The 24,937-nt window shown below is 42.4% G+C and overlaps 1 protein-coding gene across 1 annotated transcript in view; it reads left to right on the forward strand.

Annotated features, from left to right (window-relative positions):
* Positions 1 to 3,269: 3,269 nt before the first annotated feature.
* LOC138027074 (sacsin-like) overlaps positions 3,270 to 24,937 on the forward strand; it is a 22,512-nt gene continuing 844 nt past the window's right edge. Inside the window, 6 exon segments of the mRNA XM_068874575.1 lie at positions 3,270 to 3,378; positions 4,527 to 4,619; positions 7,022 to 7,110; positions 8,063 to 8,327; positions 12,804 to 23,171; positions 23,174 to 24,937. The exon segment at positions 23,174 to 24,937 is cut by the window's right edge and continues 844 nt beyond it. Of these exon segments, the coding sequence (XP_068730676.1) occupies positions 4,595 to 4,619; positions 7,022 to 7,110; positions 8,063 to 8,327; positions 12,804 to 23,171; positions 23,174 to 24,937 (12,511 nt within the window). The 5' untranslated portion in view covers positions 3,270 to 3,378; positions 4,527 to 4,594.

The raw sequence follows: 24,937 nt of genomic DNA on the forward strand, positions 1-24,937 counted from the left end.
AGGTTCGCATCTTCGCTTCGATAATCCAACATGGCGGCATTCTTGTTCTTCGTGTTGTTTGATAGTGTGCCTCATGAAATTTTGTTGCCACGGTTAAATTCTGCGTACAACTATACTTAACAGCAGGGGCAGCTGTACAAGTGTTTAATTAATATGTTGTCCTTCGTGCCACAGTGATGATCATCAAACATCTGCTTGCCCTTACATCTCCGGCGTCTCGAGTCAAGTTCTTTAACGTACTTCTGTCATTGCTAGTCCTAGTTTGCTCATATTTTGTACTCACTGATTGCTCAATTGATCTCTTTAGAACTTGTGAGAACTTGATTGTAACATTTGAGATATTTGGGTTGCTCCCGTAGGCAATTATCCCGAGGTTAATTCTTTGCACTTGCATAATTAACCGCGCACCGGTGGCTCAGTTGGTTGAGCATCGGGCTGTCATGCGGGACCAACACTCAGGGTCTTAAAATAACTGAGGAGAATTACATTAGACGGTTAGACTTTCAAGTCTTCTCGCATAAGGACTGTAAACCAGAGGTCCCGTCTCATAACCCTTGTTGGAAATTAAATAGTATGGGACGTTAAAGAACCCACTCACTGTTCGATAAGAGTAGGGGACGTAGTCCCCGGTGTTGTGGTCTAACCTAAGCTGGACGGGGGCATCTTTCACTTCCATAAAAATTAATTGTAAACTGCGTAACAAGCAGTCTGGCTAAAGTCCCCCACAAAAGTATTGTAAAATTAGTCCTGAAAAGCCCCGAGGGGAGAGACTAATAGCAAATCATTGTATGAATCATTGAACATCATGGTTACACAGCCGGATAAAACAACCTAATGTTTTCTGTAGACCCAAAACCGAGGAATTAAAATCCATCCATCATGTTTTCACCTCAACCCGTCACAGGTCCGCTACTTCAAACGACCATGACTCCAACATGTCCACACCCCTATACCTCCACAACCCCACGGGCCTACATGTCCACGCGTCGACATATCCACAGGCCCACAGGTCCACAGCGTGTATTGTCCACAGGTTCAGATATCCCCACGTCCACAGGTCCACATCTACAGGCCCACACATACTTCGAAAACCACCCATTAGTGGAATGGGCCCAAATTATTGAGTGACTACCCCACTCACTTCAGTAAAACATTTTGATGAAATTCCTTTCCCACGGTATGAGCAGTAGCTAGCTTTCACCGTCAAGGTGTACCGGAACAACCACAACAATGGAAAGATAAGTTTTCAAAATCATGATTTCCGGGGGAAAATGGATAAAATTGTTCTTATCCAGGGAAGAGGTTGCAAGTGCAACCATGGACTCACTGTCCACACGTCCACAGGTCACAGTCCACGAGTACTCTTCTTAGTTGCATGACAATTCTACATCTCTCTCGCCCTTTGGATTATTCAAAGCCCCTTTCCTACTTGTTCTCTATATCCTTTTAATTCGATAAATATCAAAACTGATAATTCATTTACGTCGATAACAATAACCACCATTTACTGATTGTGGGATTTTAATGGCCCACTGCTCAAAAACATCATTGAATTTTGATCGTTCAAATTCGGTAACGTATCAGAGGAGGAATGAATAGTATCCCATAATGTATACCGTTTCCTTTTATAGCCAAAAAACTTGTGTATTTTTTAAGAAATTACAGTCTTTGAAACCAAACGTTTTTCCAAGAAGCTTGAAAAAATCTTCAGTTTTCAAGGGTTGTTGGAATTATACCCTACAACAGCAATCAATTGGTAAATTAAACTCTTGACAAAAAAATAGACATGAGACGGTTTGCAGAGGTCCTGAAAAGCATTGTTTATTACTTTAAGGAGCTTTGACTTGGCTTGGCATTTGGATTATTCACGATATTTTGGTTGGTGTACCATAGAACGCGTATTTGATATGTTACCGAATTTGAACGATGAAATTTGAACAGAGGGACATTATTAAAATCCCACAATCATTGAATAGTGATTATTTTAATCGACGTAAACGAATCATCAATTTTATGATATTTTTCGAATTAAAAGGATATTGAGAACAAGTAGCAACCAGGCTTTGAATAATCCAAAGAGAGAGAGAGAGAATTGTCAACTAAGAAGAGTATTTGTGGATATATGGACTTGTGGATGTGTGGGCCTGTGGACCCGGGGGGATGTGGATGTGTGGACCTGTATATGTGCACATGTGACCTGTGGACGTTTGGACGGGGGACATCTGGACCTGTGGCCGGCCCTGTGGACCTATGAATGTTCGGACAATACACGCTGTGGACCTGTAGACATTTGGACAGTGGACCTGTGGAGATGTGAATATGTGGGCCTGTGGACGCGTGGGCATGTGGGCCTGTGGAGGTATAGAGGTGTGGACATGTTGGAGTGTAGACTTGTGGAGGTTTGAAGTAGTGGACTGGTTGAGATGAAAACATGATGTATGGATGTTAATTCCTCGCTTTTGGGTCTACAGAAAACATTAGGTTGCTTTATCCGGCTTTGTCACAATGATGTTGTTCATTATGCAAGTGCACAGAATTAACGTAGGGATAATTGGATGACGTAAACTGTGATCCTTTACCCACAGAAGCAACCGATATTTGGTAATAGTTGGTATTGTTGCATGGATGACATATCTAAGGACGCTTTTCATTTGATAGAACTGACCGGGCATTTGGAAGGACTATCTCTACAAAGTCTTCAAATCAACATATGATACATACTCCTCGAAAAGAATACGAGGGATTATCAAATTGTTGCATTTTCTTTGCAAACTGATGGGTATGGCCGGCCAGTTCTGACAAAAGGAAAGCGCTCTTATACTCTTCTTTTTACTCCAATGAAGCGCACGAGATTTTCTTACATTCTATCAGTAATTTGCCACTCCTAATCTCATTTCATGGGCATTTGGTTGCTAGCTTTGGACAACTATGGTGATGTTCTCACTATTTTCTTAGCAGTTGCATCAGTGGAATTCGATTCTGGATTTTTCATACCCCTTTTGAACGGTATGCCACAGCGATCGACGGTAGGAAGAAACGAAACCGTTGTTTAAAATTTAACCTTTAAAGTTAACTTAAAAGCGTAGAAATTAAAGAAATTACCAGAATACAAAAATGACGTAGTTCCGGCGATTCTGAGAATGACAATAAGTGTTCCATGAATCTGTTTCTTCTTCCGGTTTAATTGTTTCCCTTTTTTCCCGCAATGTGATTGGCCAATTTTCTTAGAGTCCGCCCAAACTTGCTATCTTCACTTTTCCTCCTTGCCTCGGAATTCCAAGGCTATTTAGACGATTTTTGAGGATTTAAAGCTCAAATTTCCGTGCAAAAGAGTGAAATGAACTGCAAGAAAGGATACAGGACTACATAAAAACGAAGGTACGTGTGGTGTTGTTTTATTCTTCACAGTAGGCCGGGCTTGAATCCTGAATTTCCCGCCGGGTTGCCTTGTGTTTCATAATTCCAAGAATGTCAAGTCTCCCGATTGGTTCCTAAGCGGTAACATTGTTGAAACCTTAGCTGGAAATTGAATTTTCTTTAAAATGGTTCTTAAATCATGCAAAAAGTTTGATATATATGTCAGCCACGATAAAGAAAGCACTAGAAGTTTATGAGCAGTCTGATTCATTTCTACTGTCCTCGGCTGTATAGGGCCCACGATATGCAGAGCTTCCGTCAATTGTTATAACATCTTACCGAATGTAATAACCTTATGTAACCAAGGAAGCAAACGCCTTTTAAAGCAAAAGCGGAATTTGTGGAAGTGATTATGCAATCACCAAAATCCAGTCTAAGGCAAATGCTGATGAACTCTTCTCAAAGCAACTTGCATAAACAAAACTTCCCAGCTTGGCGTTAAATGAATCCGGTACGAGAGAAAAAAAAAATGGAAGTTTTGCCGTAAACTAACAGAGCTAGAGTAGGAGTTCGCTGGAGGTGTTCGCTGTATAGTAGTTCCAACGATTTCCATTTGGCTGACTTGAAGATGGCTGCATGTGAAGTGAACCTGAAAGAATCTGAAAGTTCCAATCCTAACGGAGACTCGATGAGCTCATTTCTAAGGAAAATTTTCCTTAGAGTCTCTTGGCCGAGACGAAACGCCGCTTCAGACTAGCCACGAACATTTCACAAGTATTTGACAATAGTTTTGCTTTTGTATAAATTTTCCTTTTGAAGAATTAATCCGAAGTCTGTTCGCCCTAAATTTATGAAGCACCGTAAAATTGAGATTCACGAGTGTCGAGCTGTCCATGAAGCCCAGTTCCTTGGAGAAGTCGAAATCTAGTGTTTCTACATAATTCTTACATCTGTCGTTACCAAATAAATCCACGCCTCTTTCTCTAAAGAATTCCTGCCTGGGAAAAAACAAAGAGCAATGAATTACCTGTATCCAACACTGTTCCAACAACGCCTTAGTACTAATAACTTGAAAGGACGACTGATTTCAGATTATAACGTATGAAGTTGTTGCAACTTAGATAAACGGGTTAACCAACCAAGTAAGGTCATTCTTTTTTCTTCTTTAGTGGTCTCCGTATGCATCTGCGCTTAGAATATTCAGAATTTCATGTTTCACTAAGAAGACGCTCTGCACATGATGGCATCTTCCAGACTTAAAGGTTTGTACTTCTTCTTGATTCATTGAGTGATCAACTTTGTTGCTTGTTGTTCCAAAGAAACGTTTTAACTGAAATATTGCATCGGATTAACCTGAGAACAAACCGACACAGATACGTAATACAACTTAACAACAACTGGGTTTATCACATCGGAAGATATACAACTCCTGACCGCCAAACAAGTACGCTGCAAGCGCAATTCTTCGTTTACAGATGTTACAGCCGACGCATTAATTTATGACCGCATTAGCTTTCATCCCAATAAAGCTTTGAGAGCTGACAATTTCTGAAAGAAAGATCCTATTCAGAAAAAAAATCGGCATTTCAATTTCCATGCACGAAATTTGTTCGACGAATGCCACGAATACAAACTAACTAAAAAAAACTTTCGTATGAAAATCAATTTTGATTCATATTAGAACTTACAACAATCGTAAAGGTTTCGCTTGTCAGTAGGGTCACTTTTAGGGTGTAGTCGACTCGGAAATGGCCTGTATCCCATCCACAAAGTTAATAACAATTCCGAATCCCTCCTAATTAAGTGCGTCTGTTGTTATAATTTGCGAGGTACATTTACGATCTCACCACCAGGATAATATGCCTTTTTGCAAGTACGGCGGTGTTTGAGATCGTTGGAGAAAGAAAGCAAATCATACAAAAATTATATGAAGGCATTCCTAAGTTTCAGATAAAAAAGACACAAAACAAACTGCATGCCAAAACGTGTTATGAATTGCAATGATTATTAGGTTGGAACGCAATACCTCACTAGTATATGAGCGGAGCTTGGTGGAGCACCATGGTTAAGAAATAGAGAGTAACCCATCGATTTGAGAAATTTTGGTTTGGTTATGACTTCATTGTCCGACCGTCCGTCCGTACGTTCAACTTTTCATGTAAAGCAATACGCGAAATGTCGTGCTGTTGGAACCCGCGTTGATGCATGGGCTGGAACCTCGCGTTTTTTCGGTGGGAGGTCGCATGGTCAGCGTACTGCATTTGACACGTGTTTTAGTAAAACAAACAAAAATTTTGAAGACAGACGAAAAAACAAGCTAAGTATTTTTTAATAAGTAGAACAACGAGGAAAGAAGAGAGGGAGAAAAGGAAAAAAAGACAAATTAGCAGGCGACGAGTAAGCGATGCTCAGCTAAAAGAGAGCGACTGAGAGCATGAGAAAACAGGTGGAATATCAGTGATAAACAACGAGAGATAGAGAGCAAGAAAGAGCCCAAATAAAGAGACAAAATTATATTAACGAACAGCGGAAGATATAGCAAGCAGGAGTACAAAATAAGGCTGAATAATGGTGACGAAACATGGCGAAAAGAGGAAGAAAGAGCACGGGAAAATGGACTAATTTATGATAATGAGCATGCCGGAAAAAACACGTAACTAAATAATACCTGAGAAGCTCCGCTTTTACGCCTACCTAAATATACATATACATGTATATATTAAAAGTATACAAAAATTTGGTTTTATCAACGGAGTTGATAATGTAAATTGGCCACCGTACAGAGATTCTAAAAGCTGACGTTTCGAGCGTTAGCCCTTCGTCAGAGCGGATTCGCTCCATTTTGCGTGACATATCCCCTTTAATAGTAAATTGGAGAATTAAATATAGAGAATGAAACCGCTCACATTGTCATCAAGACCTCAAATTTGGTGATTTCACGCCATTGGTTAGGCAGTTTAACGCACAAATATCTGATAAAATGCGTGCCGCACGTGCAGCACGATTATTTGTCCTCTTTAAATCAATGATGTTATTGTTTTGTGGAGTTGGCGTTGCTGTTGCCTTTGCCGCAGACGTTGTCGTTTCTTAAAGTTTCCATTCACCGTTTACTGAAACCTGAGAACGATAGATTTAATATCGATACTGTTTAACTACTTTCAGTGTTTTGTTACAGAAGTCAGTCTGGAGAATTTTGTGTTATTTTAAGGTTAGCCTTTTCGAAAAACCAAAATTTCGACCGCGCACCGGTGGCTCAGTTGGTTGAGCACCGGGCTGTCACGCGGGAGGTCGTAAGTTCAACCCCGGCCGGACCAACACTCAGGGTCTTTAAATAACTGAGGAGAGAGTACTGCCTTTGCAAATGGTTAGACTCTCTAGTCTTCTCGGATAAGGACGATAAACCATAGGCCCCGTCTCACAACCCTTCAATGTTCATCATCCTGTGGGACGAAAAAGAACCCACACACTTGTCGCTAAGAGTAGGGTAGTTTCCCGGTGTTGTGGTCTGTCTTCTGTTGTGTATCATGGTTGAGAGGGTAAAAAGGGGGCCACAGTAATTGGCGCAAGCTGTTGTGGCGCTCTGTCAGCTTGACTGGCAAAGTTAAATAAATAAATAAATGCAAAGCTAAAACTAGTCGTGTTCTTTTTTTTTTGTTGATCAAAGGGAAGTCGTATGGTCAGAGGCGACCACCATTGACGCATATTTTAAAAAGCATTCTTGAGCGATATCCAGATGGAGGACAGATTTTGAAGGTACATTGTAGTGTCAACAAAGCTAATCCCCAATACCTTCAAGTGAAGTGACTGTTTTTTCATCCTAACCCACAATTATCCCATTTATCTGGGTTCAGATTTAATTTCGTTTCAGAATATGTTACGCTTTGTGAATTCACTGGTTCATGGCTCATTGAACCATTTTTCCGAGGGTTTTTTTCTTGCTAGTTTATTAACTGAACAAGAACCAAACTTTGAGGGCAAAGGTTGGCTTTCCTTTTCTCTTGACTAAACACCAATTTGGAACTCTCTCATCTGCCGTGATAAGCTTTGCGCAAAATTATATCCCTATGGTTAATAAGCCTGCCAATTTCTCGGTTGGCCGTCTTTGTCAGGTTTCTTGGGCTCTTGTCCTGGGCTGTCAAGTAAGAGTGACTCTATAGGCGGTTTGCAACCAATCCTTAAGGTGCTGCTACACTGTGCAAGTTTTCATGCAACTTGTTTCGCAACGCCATTTCTACAAACGTTCTCACATTACGAAAGAAGTCGTTTTGCGGGTGTTTCATGCAACTTGTCTCGTTTCAATGATCACATGAACTTAAAGGAACATTTTCATTGGCTGGTGCCGCAAAGGGTTGCGACACGAGTTGCATGATTTGTTGCAACCGTTGCTGAAAGTAGAACTCAATTCTACTTTCCGCAACGGTTTCTGCAACTGGTCTCGCAACCTTTTTGGCCGTTGCAAGGTATGTTACATTGGGCAATGATTCGTGCAACTTGTCTCAAAAAGGCGTTGAGGGACAAGTTGCACGAAAAATTGCGCGGTGTAACAGCGCCTTTAGAGACACAGATAACAATGCTGCTGTGTGCAGTTACTGGTGGACGAAAAAAGGAGATAATGAGAGATCTTTGTTTTCGTCCACCAACATAGCGGCGATGACGTCACGTGAAAACCACCTATAGCTGAGGGTTTTTTCACAAATGTTTTCAGGAAATTATTCAAAATGCAGATGATGCAGGAGCTACCAAAGTCTCTTTCCTACTGGATTCCCGATCGAACTTTTACGGACGATCGTCGCTGTACAAACCCGGACTTGCTAAGTTTCAGGGATGCGCTTTGTATGCTCAAAATAACGCCCTTTTCAAGGAAAGTGACTGGGAAAACCTACAAAGACTCATGCAAAGCAGCAAGAAAGACGATCCATTGAAAGTGGGTCGCTTTGGAATAGGCTTCAATTCAGTTTATCACATGACCGGTGAGTTGCATTTAAGAGCGATAGAAGTGTCGATGTAAGAGAGCACGAATAGACGCTGAGAGGGCAAAGGAGACCACTCTTTGCTAGCTTACAAATAGATGTTTTGCAACCAATGTATGGAGACGCAGATAACAATGATGTAATGTACAACTGCTGGTGGATGAACAAAAGGAACTAATGAGGGATCTTTTCTTTTCATCCACGAACATGGCGACCAGATGTACGACGCGGCCGTCAACTAGAACGTCACACCTTATTCCAAAATGGCCACCATGTTAGTGTTCTTTTGTTCGCTTGCAAATTAGCCCTTGTTGCCTCGTTCAAGGTGAAATATTCTTTGAATTTACAGCTTAAGAACAAGGGGCAACAAGGGCTAATTTGCAAGCAAACAAAAGAATACAAAATGACAGCCATTTTGGAATAAAGTGTATTGAACAAAATTTTGGCTCTGCTCGTTTGTTTTGAAGTTTTGTTCACTTTCTCAGCAAAGTTTCCACCGTGAAATGACCAAAAGTCAAGTTCCATTTGAAGCGTGAGCGCAAATTGACGAATTTTGATTTTATATCCTAGTTTAAACACGGTTCTTTAGTTCCTGGATAATTCGTCTAGCTTGTAGAAGTTGAACTATCTGGAATAATAAGGAAAAGGTTTAAAAGATGTGTACCAACCTTTTTAAATCGAGTTCACGCTCGTTGACGTCGACATCGTAGATCTACTCCCGTAGTAACTGTGACGAAGACGGCTGCAAGGTCTTCATTCCAAATCACTCGCTCGTATTAGAGCGACTTTGGTATGACCTTTAAAAAGTGTTCGCAATTTGTTTAAAGGACCAATGTTTGGCAAGATTAAAACAAAGCTTCTTCTTATTCCCGCAAGGGAAACTCCTAATATGGGCAGTAAGCAGTTCGATTACCCAATCACATTACTGCATTTCAAATGACGTCAAAGGGAAACTTTCCAGAAAGTTAAATGCAGAGATTACGTTGTTTGCATCCGTGTTCTCTAAGCCAATGAAGTGCTTTGGATTTTTGTTTACGATCGGTTTTTACGTTTATTTTTTCAAGGTCACATGAAAGTTGCTCTATTGTAAACTTAAAAGTTAAATACCATGAAAGCCTATTGGTTTTGATACCTCTTAACCAACGGTTGGCGCTAACCGGGCTTCGAGCAACCGGCCCCAGAACGTCACAAATTTGCATATTTAGTTTGCAAAAGCAATAGCATTGCACGCTCTGCACGTGCATGTTTTCATTTTTGTCTATTTCTTTGCCGTCGTCAGCAAAACAACAGGGAGTTTAAGAAACGACAACGGCTACGGCAACGACAACGCCAAAAAGCAGTAATATTATTGGTTGAAAAAACTAAAATGATCGTGCTGCACGTGCGGCACGCATTTTTGAACATTTCTCTCCCGTACTCGTCAAAACTACTACGTGAAATTACCAAATTTGAGGTTTTGACGACAACGTGGACAAACTACAGTGAATCTTTCAGTCTCGCTCTTTACTTCAAATCCGTCCGTACCAATCCAGTTATAGGACACTTCGCACATATTGTATAATATAAACAAGATTGAATAATCCCGAAATACTTAGAATAGCTCAAACGTATATTTTGAAGTGACGTTTTTGTCCCCGTAGCCGTCGTGGTTTCTTAAACTCCCTAACAGGGACCTTAAGGCGACGTCGACGAAAACGTCACCTCAAAAAAAAAACTTTGCTTTAGTAAAAGTCTTTCGCGATTATTCCATTTTGCTCACGTCGTACAACGTGGGCGACGCATCCTACAAATAATTTGTTAAGAGCGGTTTCAAACTGAAAATAGAGAATGAAAGATTCTCTGGTGCATGCTCACGTTGTCGTCAAAACCTAAAATTTAGTGATTTCACGTCGTCCTCACGCAGAGAACCGCAAAAATATGAGCTAAAATCCGTGCCGCACGTGCAGCACGATTATTTATGCTTTTTTAACCAATGATATCATTGTTTTCTGGCGTTTTCGTCGACGTCGTCGTCGTCGTATATCTTAAGCTCCCTAACAACGTGAAATGACCAAATTTGAGGTTTTAGGGAGAACGTCAGCGCTTGAGGATAATTTTTCATTTTCTCTCCTACATTGAGCGTCGTTCATTCTGTTTCGGCCTTGATGGTTTGCCACACCTTTGTCACGTTAAAATGCTTGGAGTGGACGCGAAGCGATTACTTAGAGACCTTTAGATGTACGTTTACGGCTAACCGCAAACTGAGGTTTGAGGTTTGCTGTTTGGCGTTAGAAGTTGTGATAGTTCGTGCATTTAGATTTAAGTAGACAAATACAAAGCTGCGGAGGCGGCCATATTGAATTTCCTCGATGCTCAGCGTTGATGTTTCAGTCAACGAAATAAATAGAGTTAACTGAATAGAGTGTAATGTGAAGTGCTAGATTTCAATCCCATATGAACCATGTGAGCGTTAGCCCTACTGAAGGAAATGGGACCACACAAGGACAGAGAAAAACCCTGACCAGTTTTACATTTTGGTACATTTCTTTGCAGTCATCTCCTAAATGACGACGTGAAATGACCAAATTCAAGGTTCTGTGGAGGACGTTAGCACATGACGATGAATTTCTCTCTCTCTACGCTTCCAACCCACTCATGCCAGTTTAATAATTTGACAGTTACTACACATTTTTAATAGTTTCTTAGTGATATGAATGACGCGAACTAGTATTTTTAAATGAAGTCCTCGTAGCTGTCGTCGTCCTCGTTTCGTAAGCTCCCTACTTACCCTCGAAGGTGACGGCAAGCGCTAGTCACGTGACTTCCAGCAGTTTGAGGTCAGCCGTAAACGTGGATCTAAAGGTCTCTACTATCATGAAACAATGACTCAAGTTAGTTTCGCATTTACAATGTGCAGGAACCGTGCAAAAATCACACTTAATACGTCCTTATAAACTAACTAAATGGGGAGCATAACCACGAGAACTGGAAGTGAGCTGATTTCCTGTGTAACTTGTCTTGACACCACCACATTTGTATTGTTAAGTATCTTTTCACTTTTAGAGACGATTGTTTAAAAAATTTAGGGGAGATGACCGCTCTGAAATGGGTGGGTCAGAAACGTCTCGTTCGTAAGCACCTGACTGGTCCCTTGACACCCTTGACAACCAGATGACGTCATAGAGATGTACTAAACCAAAAAGCACACATGTAGGGTTTGCATAAGCATTGCTTTTGCAATTTAAGTTCCTGCTTTGCGTGGTTCCCGATGCCATATCCGTCACTGCCGCGAAACGGGTCAACGAGGCTTATGCCGCGTTGTGATTGGTGGATTGCGATCCCCTTTGGCGGTTTCTTTTGAATGGTTAACCGACTAACACCGCAAATAATCATGAACAGGGCTGTAAAATTGAGTCCCCATGTTTTTGAAAGGCGCAATAATACAACGTAAAGTCGAATTTGATTCCTATAAAATGGGCAATGCCTGACGACTATATACTGAAACAACTTTAAATAAAGTATATTTGTCCTTTCAAGGTGACACATATCATATCGTGTGGAAAACAATGGACTGTTTAGTGCTCAAAGCTTTCCGATCTTGGGTATTCGGTCAAAATTTGCCTCCAATGAGAGAAAAGGCACCACCGGCTTGGGAAACCTGAATATCTGCATTAGCTCCTTTCCTCGTCCTCCTGCAGTATTTGTACATTTCACTATTGTTTTTTGTGGGCGCTTATCATTCAACTAAAATTTGGAAATTTCCTTTGGCGAATGAAAAGGTACTTTCAGGTTAAACAAACCCCGCCTCAAGCCACCGTGCGTTTGCATAAAATTTGCGCCAATCAGAGAGCTTGCTTGCTTTATCATATTTCACCAATTCTGCGTAAGCTTCATTGGCTTCCAGTATAATTTAGGATTCAACTTAAGATTATTATAATTACTTTTAAAGAGATTCATGGACAAGCTCCAGTATATCTACAAGAACTCATTAGCCAAAAGGAAGAAAGGAGATACAATTTAAGATCGTGTGCAATGGGAATCATGCTTCAAACGCCAAAAACTTTAACTAAAAAGACATTGGGTGACCGCGCTTTTTTAGCTGCGGCACCTAAATTGTGGAATGGGTTACCATCACAAATACGAAATGAGCCCAATTTTAATAGGTTTAAAGGTTTACCAAAGACCCATTTTTTTAGATTAGCTTTTTATTAGGACTATTTTTTTATATTTTGTATATATGATATTTCTATAGATCCATTGTTTTTTACAATATTTTTAGTTATTCTGGATAACTCATTAATGTCGATAATTTAATTTCATGTAATGCGCATTTGATCATATGTTACATGTAATTTGCGCAATATAAATACTAAATTATTATTATTATTATTATTATTATTATTATTATTATTATTATTAAATTGTACTCGTAAGTAAGCTAGTGAAGGTAATTTTTTACCACAATTTGACAAAAATTTCCTTCCACCTTGTGTTTAGATCTTCCAAGCATTGTGAGCGGTGACGCTATAGCATTCCTTGATCCTCACGAAATCCACTTTGGAAGAAATGAAACAGGAGAGCAGTTTTCTTTGAAAGACCAGCCTCTTCAAGAGTGCGAAGACCAGTTCCTACCGTATGAAGGCGTCTTGGACTGCAAGATATCAACACAGTTTTATAATGGCACTCTGTTCCGTTTTCCCCTAAGAACTGAGCCATCCGATTTATCAAAAAAGAATTACACTCCTGAGAAGGTTCGGCAATTGTTTGATGCTCTGAAAAAAGAATCTTCTGTGATTCTTCTTTTCTTAAAGAATATTGAAGAGATCACTCTGTTTGAGACCGACGGAAGCAACATTCAAAAGCACGTATTTACTGTAAGATTGAACGAAAGCTGCAGACAACAGGTTCATGAAGAGAAGAAATCCCTTTTGACACACATAAAGCAGGTAAGCGAAGGGCGTATCACAAACACAAGGCTATCCTTGACCTTAAATGTCGATGAAGTGGCAAAGAAAGGGAAAGTGGTTAGTCGCAGGTGGCTCGTTCACCACGAGATCGATGCTCAAGATTCAGTCCTGAGACAATTGTCCTCGGAACTTGGTCTCCTTCCATGGATTGGTATTGCTGCTCCTTTGGATGCCTCAGAACGCCAAGCTTTATCTTCAACAGGAGGGAGAATCTTCTGCTTCTTGCCTCTGCCACCTGATGCTGACGCCAAAACTGGCTTTCCTGTTCACGTACATGGCTACTTTGGCTTAACCGACAACCGACGCGGACTTAAATGGCCGGGGTTGGATTGTCAGAATAATAACACGGCAGAATGGAATGTCAGGTTGTTAGAAAGAGTCGGAAGCCAAGCTTACGCTTCGATGTTGCTCTACTTGATTAGGAAAAAAACAAGAGAACCTGGTGATCCTTCAGCAAATGCCCAGCAAGTGTATCTATCTTGGCCTACTGTTCACGACGTACAAAGTCACTGGAAAAGGGTGCTAAAGCCCATGTTCTCAATTTTGGCAAATGAGAACGTGTTTTGGACCCCTGCAGACGGTGGCAAGTGGTCAAGACCCCAAGATGTTTTACTTGACAGAATGACAGATTCTAGTGAAATTAAAACAGTGGTTTTAGAAACACTAACCCAAGCAAACGAGGCAATTGTGACGCTACCAAATCACATGCTGAAAGCCATTGACTGCATGTTTTGGCGTACACGTACTATCACACCTGCCTTCTTGAGGAACCTCCTCAAGCAAAAACAGAAGGGGTCATGGAACATATGGAATGTTTCAAAGAAAAAGAAGCTTTGTCTGCTAGAGTATGTTTTAAACGACAAGAACCTGAAAGAAATGCAAGGTGTCCCACTCCTTCCCCTGGCAAGTGGAGGCTTTGTCGAATTTCGCCCACTGCAGTACAATCGCGAGCCTCATGCTGCTGTCTATGTTTTAGCAGCAACGTATTCGCGTTCCCTTTTCCCCAACATGGAAGCCAAATTTCTCGATGACAGTGTCCAGTATCAGTATCCTGCCGTACAATATTTGTCAAACACCGCCGGTGATTGGAAGAACCGCAAAGCTATGCTTCCAATACAGCTCATGAAAATAAACCAGGACATTGCACTGAACCTCGTAAGGCAAATGCTACCAAGAGAATGGTCTGGAGGCAGTCATTTGGTTTATTGGTATCCTGGTCAAAACGGGCATCCACCAGAGAACTGGCTGGCGTGTGTATGGAGATGGATCCAAAATGATTTCTCTGGCAACCTTTCGCCAGTTGAAGAGTTGCCATTGATCCCTCACACTACATCCGGACAGCGTGCCATAGTGAAGCTGAGAACATCAAGTCTGGCTATCAGAGATCATGATCAAGGCGTTTCCTTGCCAACACAAATTGTGTCCTTGCTCAGAAAGCTTGGGTGTATCGTGTTGGAGAACATACCGCCTTACGTAAGCCACCACACTCTACACAACTACATTGCCTCGCCAAACCCTTATGGGGTCCTTAAAGTTTTCCAAGTCCTAGGCCAAAGTACCTGTGCTATGAAAATTTCAACAAATTGCTCCTCAGACGAAAAACGAGCGCTCCGAGGCTTTCTGTCATCCGCAGTGCTCAGTTGTGATCAGCAAAGCCTTCTTCTCGGGTTGCCTATTTTTGACGCAGTTGATGGAAATTTTTTTCTTGCTGTTAAGAATGGATTTCAATCTCGCACAATCGCTCCATTTGGCTTCGAACTTCCAGGAAGTTTGCCTATACCTAACGCTTCCAGTATCATATCCCTGAAGGATATCCAATCAATTAACTTATTGCAGCGCCTTGGTGTACCGGCGATGAATCCGACAGACTTTTTGATGACAGTTGTTTTTAATGGCATATGCAGCGGATTCTACAATCACCCTCAGATTTCGACATTAATGTGCTGGGTTCTTCGGCAGTACAACTACATGCAAAGCCACGCTATCCTTCAATCACTGAGAAATCTTCGGTTTGTCATCACTCAGAGTAACAGATTAGTCACTCCTTGTGAAATCCTTGATCCCCAGAACAGTATTTTGCGGCAACTGTTTGAAGGAAATAACGGCAAGTTTCCACATGACGACTTTGTGAAAGAAGACATTCTTCAGGGACTGCGGAAACTTGGAATGAGGAGTTCACCAAACACTCAAGACATTTTGCAGGTTGCCCAAACAATGGAGAACGTCGTTGACGGTGTTGCATCGCGTAGGGCATTAGCGCTACTAGAGTTTCTGGATCAGAATCCAAACATGCTACACTCTGACAGAACCCTATTCCAAGGGCTTATGGCTAAAAGATGGGTCCCAAGGAAGGAGGATCGTCCGCCCTCTTATCCGGGAATGATGCCTTGGTTCGAAGATAGAGCACGCTTCTACAGTCCTTGTGAAATAGTGAGCCAGTCCAATGCAAACATTGTGGGAGCAACGATGCCGCTGGTTTGGAAATCCTGCAGTGAAACACTTGAAGCAGCATTTGGTTGGAACAAGGCACCTCCTGTACATCATCTTATCGCTCAGCTGCGCTCTGCATGCTCTACACCATTAGAAACCATGTCTACCAAAGAAAAGCACTTTTTTGAGGAGATGTTGAAAGATATTTACCAAGAGTTATCAAAGAGCGTTGAAGATGCCACCAGGATGATTACTGGTGATTCGAGCTTTCCTGCGTGGATTTGGCATGGTAGTGGGTTTACATTTCCACACAAGATAGCTTTTTCGTGTTCCTGCAATATCAACTTCATTCCCTACCTGTACGTCATTCCAAGCGATTTCGTTACCTTTCGCGCGTTTTTTGAACGTTCCGGCGTACGGATAACGTTCAATGACCCAGACTTCCTAGATGTTCTTGTAATGATCAAGGAAAAGCACGAGACAGGAGTTGGAACAAGAGATGTAACAGCCGACCAAAAACTATCACATGACATCCTGCACTGGATCGTAAGAGGGGAAGAACCACTTGATCCTGAACTTCGCCGACGTCTGCTAGTTCCCATTATGACTTGGGACAAAACACTAAAGCTCGTCCTTTGCAACGAGTGCACCTTTTGTGACGCAAGTTGGTTGAAGAAAGGAGGCCATGAGCTTCCAGTCACAAATCAGTTTCCCATGATCCACGACACAATATCCCCAAAAATTGCATCTTTGCTGGGTGTTCCACCCATTAGCACGCGCGTATCATGCGCGGAGGGCCTTGGCATCGAACAAACAGGTCCTCACGAGCCAGTTACCACCAGGCTGAAAAATATTTTGAATGAGTACAAAGAAGGTGTTGGTGTTTTCAGGGAACTTGTCCAAAATGCAGATGATGCTGGGGCAACCGAAGTGCAGTTTGTCCTCGATTGGCGTAGTCACCCAACAGAAAAGCTTCTGGCCCCTGGTATGGCAGACTGTCAAGGGCCCGCTCTTTTAGTGTACAACAATGCCGTTTTTTCAGATGAGGATTTGGTTAACATATCAAAGTTGGCTGGAGCAACGAAGAGAGAAGATCTCGAGAAGATAGGTCGCTTTGGACTTGGTTTCAGCTCGGTTTACCATTTTACTGATGTACCGAGTTTCATAAGTCGAAGTTATGCAGTGTTCTTTGATCCACATACAAGTCACCTCCAAGCACAAATTCGAAATCCCTCGAAGCCTGGTATTAAGTTGGATTTCTCAGTGAATCCGAACAATTTACTATACTTTTCTGATCAGTTTGCACCTTTCAACGGATTGTTTGGCTGCGATACTACTCTGCCAAATGTATCTGAGAAGTTTCTTTTTCAAGGAACATTGTTCAGATTTGCATTCCGAACAAAGCGAGGGGAAATCAGTGACAAGATTTACAGTAAGGAAGAGATTCACAACATAGTGCGTTCTTTTCAAGAATCATCACCAAGCTTGCTTTTGTTTACCCAAAATGTGCAAAAGGTCACTTTTTCAGAAATAAACAAGAACTCTATTGGTCATGAAACGTCTCAAGTTATTTTTGAGGTGTCGAAAGATACAGTCAGTGTTCATCAGTCGGGTCAGAAATCTGTAAAAGAACCCACCTTTCTTGAATCTTGTGCGAAATGGACCAAGGCAGCCATTGAACAAAACGGTACCACGATGCCTCCAAAACGGTCAGAGATTGTCACTATTTCGTCAACGATGAATGGTAAGAGTGGAACAAAAAGGCATGAAGAAGGCACCTGGTTGGTGACGTCCAGCCTCGGAACAGGCGGTTCCTTCAACTTAGCAACAAGCGAAGAAGGTAAAAAACAGGGCCTCCTGTCTGCCTCAGGAATAGCCGGAAAGATATCCTCCAGAAGCGACGATGAGGGAGTCTCAAAACCAGAGGTCGTTCCAGGAGAACTATTTTGTTTTCTACCCCTCTCCATTCCAACCGGTTTACCTGTCCACGTAAACGGATACTTTGCCGTCACGTCAAACCGTCGAGGAATCTGGGAAAGTACAACAGCTGAGACTGGTAGATTCCAGCCTTTAGAAGTTCGATGGAACAGAAGCCTTATGGACGATGCACTGTCCCAAGCCTACATTCAGCTCTTAAGCGAAATGGTGCTCATGCAAGAAAAAGGGAAGATCGCACTCTACAGTAGTTTTTTACTGTGGCCAAATCCGGCGATGTTAGAATCAGCGGCGTGGAAAGCGCTCATCAACAGCGTTTATCAAAAAATCGCCAACTCGAATGTTCCGCTGGTGAATATGGGAGGAAAGTGGCTTCCAATTATCCAGTGTATCTTTCAAGACGCGAAATTACAAAAGATTCCTAACAGTGAAACTGTCCTTTCCATGTATGATTACAAAGTAGTTCAGCTGCCTGAATTTGCAAAGAAAGGCTTCAAACAGGCTGGGTGTGATGAAATGATCAAAGAGCGAACAATGACACCAGAAATGTTTCTTAAACAAGTCTTTTTTCCCCATATCATGAATATTCCTGGTAATTTACGAGATCGCATTGTTTGTTATCTGATGGATCACTGCCTACGAGTGCATTCAAGTCTTCAAGACGACCCTTCAGGGATACTCTATTTCTCCTTGCTCAAGTCAAATTGCTGTATTCCTTGTGGCCCAGGTGACGATGACTTGGTATGTCCGAAAGAGTTGATAAATCCCAATGGTGCAGCCGCACCCTTGTTTACACCAGAGGACAAGCGATTTCCGGTTGGAACATGTTACCATACACGAGAGCGGCTTGTAATGCTTCAGAAGCTGGGTATGAAAACTGACATCCTTGACTGGGACAGTCTGCTCGAGAGAGCAAAAACCGTGCGAGAGTTATACAGGGTGAAAGGTGAACAAGCTGCTCGAAAGAGAGTTAAGTGTATCGTGGAGTATTTCAATGCTTATCTTCACAATCTTGGGGACCGATTAGATGAAATAACGTCAGAACTAAGGAGCACTACCTTGTTTCCCGTTCTCAAGAAACCAAAAAATTACATCATGAAATGGAGAGGGTCCGACGATCATGGAAAGGAAGTTAATATGCTCCCTGCTGAAGACTTGTATGGGGAAGAATACAAGTTCGTCGCAGGATCATCTAGTCCAGTCCTTGATGAAAGTGAAAGCCTTGGCTGCGGAGGACTTAATGAGGAAACGAGAAATCTGTTTGGATTTGACGTTCGTAAGCCAACTGTCGACGAAGTTCTTTTTCAGTTGGACGAAGCTATCGCTTCTACAGTCCACTCTCGAATTGAAGCCCAGTGTTTGCAACGCGTTTGCGATGACGTATACAGCTATCTTCAAGCTCTCCTTTCCACTCCTGTTGCAGATATCATCATTGAAGGATTAGCCAAACGGTCCTGGATATTAATCCAAGGAAACTTTCTGTCATCCTCTCGGGTCGCATTTACGTGGACTGGAATCGGCGAACCATTTCTTTACGAAGTTCCGAGAGCGTTCGCCGAAAATTATCCACGCCTGTTCCGTGCTACAGGAGTAAGAGACTACTTTAACACAGAGGACTTCATAGGTACTCTGTATGACTTCAGAAAAGCGAAGCAAGGAAGACCTCTCGGTGAAGATGAATTTAAAGTTACGAAATGCTTGATCGAAGAACTGTTGGATGCACCAGATGACGTTCTTCAAGAAGAAAACGGCATGATTCCACTGCCAGACGACTGCCTTGTTATGCAAGCTGCACGAGACTTATCTATAAATGATGCACCGTGGGTGTCTTCACAAGTTGATACCCAGTATGTTCACAAGCACGTGCCCATTGATCTTGCTCACAAAATGGGAGCGGTTGACATCCGTTGGAGGAAACTGGCTAAAATATCTCGCCCGATCGGAAAAGAATTTGGTCAGCGAGAAGAGCTGACTGATCGCTTGAAAGGGATTTTGAAGTCATATCCATGTGACGTAGGAATCCTTAAAGAGCTCGTTCAAAACGCTGACGATGCTGGAGCAACTGAGATACACTTCATTTATGATCCCCGAACACATCCCACCAGTCGACTCCTCAGTAAAAACTGGAAAGAGTTGCAAGGGCCTGCCTTGTGTGTGTACAACGATAAACCGTTCTCAGAAGAGGATTTGGAAGGTATCCAGAGATTAGGAATTGGAAGCAAAACAGAAGATCCAACGAAGACAGGGCAGTATGGAATTGGATTCAATTCAGTTTACCACCTCACGGACTGTCCAAGTTTCATCTCCAATGGAGACACGCTGTGTATCCTTGATCCTCACTGCCGCTATGCTCCTGGAGCAACAAAAGAAAGCCCTGGGCGTCTTATTGCACCTATAGGAGAGGAAGAACGATCTGACTACAGGGACATATTTCCTTGTTATCTTGAGGATCATTTCGATTTAACTATGTCAACAATGTTTCGACTTCCCCTGAGAAACAACAGCTTTCCCTGGACATCACTAATATCAAACGAGCAAGTTTCGCATGAGCAGATAACAAGGTTCATCTCTTTGTTCACGATCGAAGCCAAAGAAATACTCCTGTTCTTAAACCATTTGACGAAAATCACCTTGTCCAAGATTGAAGAGGGCCAGCTAAAGCAGTTATATTCCGTCTCTGCAGAGATATCAGACGTAGATTTTGAGCTTCGGAAACAACTTTCAGATCACCTCAAGCGCTCCAAGACATTACAAACGAATGAAATTGAATGGTTCGGAATTACATACCCGCTACTAATTCAAGACACCCGTAAAAAGGAGAAATGGCTTATTCATCAATGCGTTGGTCTGAAGCCCAGTGATACAACAGAGGAAGTACCAAATGGTCGACCTTACGGTTTGCTACCTCGAGGAGGCATTGCTGCCAAGGTTTTTGAGCAGTCATCGTTCAAGTCCAGTGCCGGGTTGGCATCACAATATAAAGCCTATTGTTTCTTGCCTTTGCCATTAAACACTGGTCTTCCTGTTCATGTTAACGGTCATTTCTACCTCGATTCTGCACGAAGAAACCTGTGGCAGGATGAAAAAAATGAAGGATTCGGGAGCCAATGGAACAACTTCGTGAAAACGAAGGTTTTGGCTGAAGCCTACGTTTCGCTGTTGTTGACGGCCAGGGAATTTGTACTTGGGTCAGAAATTGCTGTAGAGGATCGCTTCTCCAAAACACACCAGATCTATGAAAGTTTGCGATGGTACCATGGTCTCTTTCCTCGTTTAGCATCAGTCGATAACCATTGGACCATTCTGGCTTCCTCATTGTTTTGGGGAATTTGTTGCCAAGATGCAAGTGTACTACCCCTGGTAAAGAAAGACAATGTTAAAGTGGCTGGTACAACAACAGAAGACGTTGACAGTAAAGAGTCGAATCGCTGTTTTTGGCTACCTCCTTCACAAGGATTCTTTAACACAATGTCCGTGAGTAGCATCTCAGATGAAAAGCGCTGCGACATATTGTTGAGAATTGGCTTCAACCTCCTAAATTCGTCTCAAAGACTCTTTGAGGATTTCAGGAAAGCAGGCACCAGTGTAAGGCAGATTACTCCTGAGGCAGTCATCCAGTTTTTGAAAGAAGGTTCGGCGAATATCGGTACACTGCCCTGCTCTGTTCAAGAGACAGAACTAGGCTCAGCGGTTGGTGTTCTCTCCGTGTTGAGTTACTGCATGAAGGCTCCTCAATTTGCAACAGATATTTCTGGATTACCTCTCTTACTAACTGAGGATGGATTTCTCAGGCGTTTTCAAGAAGCTAACCCAGTGTTTCTGACTCATTTTTGTAAATTGGTACCAACAAAGAGATCCCTGTTCATCCATCATACAATCGTTTCGCCTTTATTGGACATCGAGAAGGAAATACTTTCCAGCCATCAGCGTGTGCTCAGGAAATTTGACATTTCCGCTTTAGCATCGCTCTTACCAGAGAATAAAAACGACAGTTGGTATGAGACGAACAACCTTATTCCATGGGATGAGAAGAGAGGCCCGTCCAAAGATTGGTTGCAGCTACTTTGGGAGTTTATTTTCAAAGTTCATGAAAAGGATCCGAATGACGGTTTTCTGAATCCTTTGGGCCAGTGGCCAGTAATACCGACTTCATCGGGAATGTTAAGTCCAGTTTCTAAAGGTAAAGTCATTCTTGACCTGGCTTCATCACAAACTTGGTCACCTGGCCAAAGAAACGTTGTCAAGTTATTACGCAAACTCAGATGCCATGAACTTGATGCCAATCTCATTAGTCGCGATGGAAAACGGGATGTCTCTCCCGTACTCAAACCATGCCTATCTCACCCCAACTCTTCGCAAGATGTACTCAAAGTAATCGACCACCTGATAGAACAAGAAAGTATCTCCGGCAAACTTTCTGAAGATGAAATGATTTCTATTCTGCAGTTTCTTCAAGAAGATGTCAGTTCTATAACAGCCAACGTTACGTCATCTTTAACTGTGAAACGATTACCATTTTTCAAGACTTTTCGTGGAACTTTTGTCAGCCTAGAGAACGTTCCATCGATTTATGTTGTACCAACTGGTTTACCCAATGAGGAGTCAGAAGTCTGGATGACTGGAAACGAATGTTTGTTCCTGGCACCCCAACCAAAGCTTGACTGTTTGTACCGAGACGTTTTGGGAGCAGGAGATAGGACACACTTAGATTGTTACTTGGACTTCATTTTTCCAAAGTTCCCTGATCTAAAGCAAACAACGCGAATGGTGCACCTCGAATACGTTAGGCGAGTATTGCTGCCATTTTGCTTCGACAGAAATCAACGCTCCAGAGTTATCAATTCTCTGCGAACTTTGGCTTTCATTCCGGATTCCTCTGGGACACCACGGATGGCCTCGTATTTTTATGACCCAGGTGTGAAAGTTTTTGCAGTGATGTTACCCCCTGAATCAAAGCCACCAAAGCCATTTACCGAGGATTCTGACTGGTTACATCTTCTTCGCGAAATTGGGCTAAAAGGAGACGTGAGCAAAGATCAGTTCAAAACGTTTGCTAACAATGTGGCCACACAAGCAGAGCATGTGAACAACTCAAGTCGCCCTGGCTTGGAGAAAAAGTCTATGGTGCTAGTGAAACACCTGTTTAACGACACCTCCCTACATGATGAAAACTATCTATCTGAGCTCTCAACAATCAAGTTCTTGGCTTCTCAAAAGGCAACTGATGAGCTAATTCACCTTCACAAACAGCATTTAGTTGATAGTGGAAACCAGGATCAACTTCCTCCGTTCGTTCATTTTAAGGATTCAGTCCCCCACAGTTACGAGAGGCTTGTGTGGACATCCGCCTCGCTTCTTCCATCGTGGGCCACCACAGAGTCTCCAAAGTTAGCAAAGCTGCATGTTCTGAAGAAACCTTCCCTGGATCAAGTCATTGAAAATGTAAAAAATATCTCAAGGGATGCCTCCAAGCGCGCAGATCGGGAACAGCCAGAGGCCAAACGCCGTCTGCTGAGTCAAATTATGATCCAAGTTTCACGTTTCTAACAGAGATGAGCAACTGTCCGAGTAACGATTCGTTTGAGTCGTGTTCAGAAACATGTGCCAGAATCCAAAGTCTTCTTTCTTCCGTTGCTTGCATTCTTGTCGAAGAGGGGCGTATTTTTGTCTGCTGTGAACAGTTGGCGTATCATCTCGAAAAAGAGCTACCACCTTACTTGTACAGAGTTCCGCGAGAATATGGACAATTCGAGCACTTGTTCAAACGACTTGGGGCAATGGAAAACGCCACACCTGCACAATTTGCCAAACTTCTCAGTCGTCTTAAAGAGTCAATTGGAGAGGAGAAGATGCATGTTAATGAGCTGACAGCCGCAAAGCAAGCAGTATATGGGCTATTTTATACTTTGCACGCTTTAAACGACAAAACTAAAGATGAAGAAACAAGTTGTGAAGACAATCCTTTAGCAGGATTTCGTACCCTTTATCTTCCAAGCAGGGAGCAACGGCTTCACCATTCTAGCGATCTTGTGCTCTTTGACTGCCCTCGTTACAAGTATCGCATTGCGCACACTACTTACGATTTTTTTGATCCTCTGAGCAAAGAACTGACGTTTGCGACTCCAGAGCAACTTGTTAATCTTTTGCCAGTTCATTTGCGACCCAAACTGTTGGCATCCCTCGTGAGGGAAGAACTTCATGAAGAGTGTAAAGACAAGAAGTGTCGGGCCGATATTGAAGGTAAATGCCAAGCGACAGAACGTCTCCGGCAGGTGGTATTTTGTCCGCAACTCGTGGATGGACTCCTGAGAATCCTCAAGTATCAGTGGCAGAGGGCTAAGTTAACAGATAAAGTTCGCGACAACGTTCGCGGCTTTCAAAAGGAACTAGGCATGAGCTGCATGGAAGTGTTGTCCACAGAACTAATTGAGAATGGATCAGATACACCTATTCCAAACAGCAAAAGGTCAAATGGCGAGGAGTGCTTTGTGGGGAAGGAAAATGGCAGGAAGCACATTTTTATCAAACACGGTGTAGAGCCGAGCAACATTCGCAGAGTTCTCTGCAGAGAGATAAACCAACTAATAGGGTGTTACATCGACAAAGAAAGCTGGTTGCATCTTTCAGCCGTTCTCCATTGCATGGATCCGCAAGAAATACCATCTATACTCGACAGTGCTGGTGTGGCAGAAGACATAGATGCTGAAGGCTCTCAACAACATGAACCTGAGCTTGGTACAGAATATCCCGAGGAGCTTCAATACCTTCTGGTTCAGTTCGATGACTTTTATTTTCGGCCCGGGGAATATGTCGCATATGAGACGGAAGACTCTACTGATGAAGAACCCAAGTACAATTACGCAAAGATTCTTTATCGTCTTCAAACACCGCAGCCTGCCAAACAAAAGAAGGATAGGAAAAAGGGGAAGCAGAGAGGAGAGAGCAAATATCTTAGCAGATACATGATAGACATTGGGAACCAAAAGAAAGAAGTGGACGTGTTGGACCTATACAAGATAAAACGACCCCAAAAAGATAATGAACAGGAAAGAGCAACAGAAGACGAGCCTGTCTCAGAGTCAGTGCAGCTTGTACCATATGAAGGAAAAGGTGGAGAAAACGGAGAAACAACAGCAGGATCGTCCACGGCATCTTCTCTAGGAGCTGCGGCTGAACCTCCCAAACCTACAACGCTGGAAAAAGCTTTGGAAGAAGTGCGTAAGGCATTGGTCGAAATTTGGAAACTTCCAGAGGACAAAAGAAAGAAGGCAGTGAAACGACTCTACCTTCGTTGGCACC

Source organism: Montipora capricornis, chromosome 12 (assembly GCF_036669925.1).
Source record: "Montipora capricornis isolate CH-2021 chromosome 12, ASM3666992v2, whole genome shotgun sequence".
NCBI classification, from domain to species: domain Eukaryota; kingdom Metazoa; phylum Cnidaria; class Anthozoa; order Scleractinia; family Acroporidae; genus Montipora; species Montipora capricornis.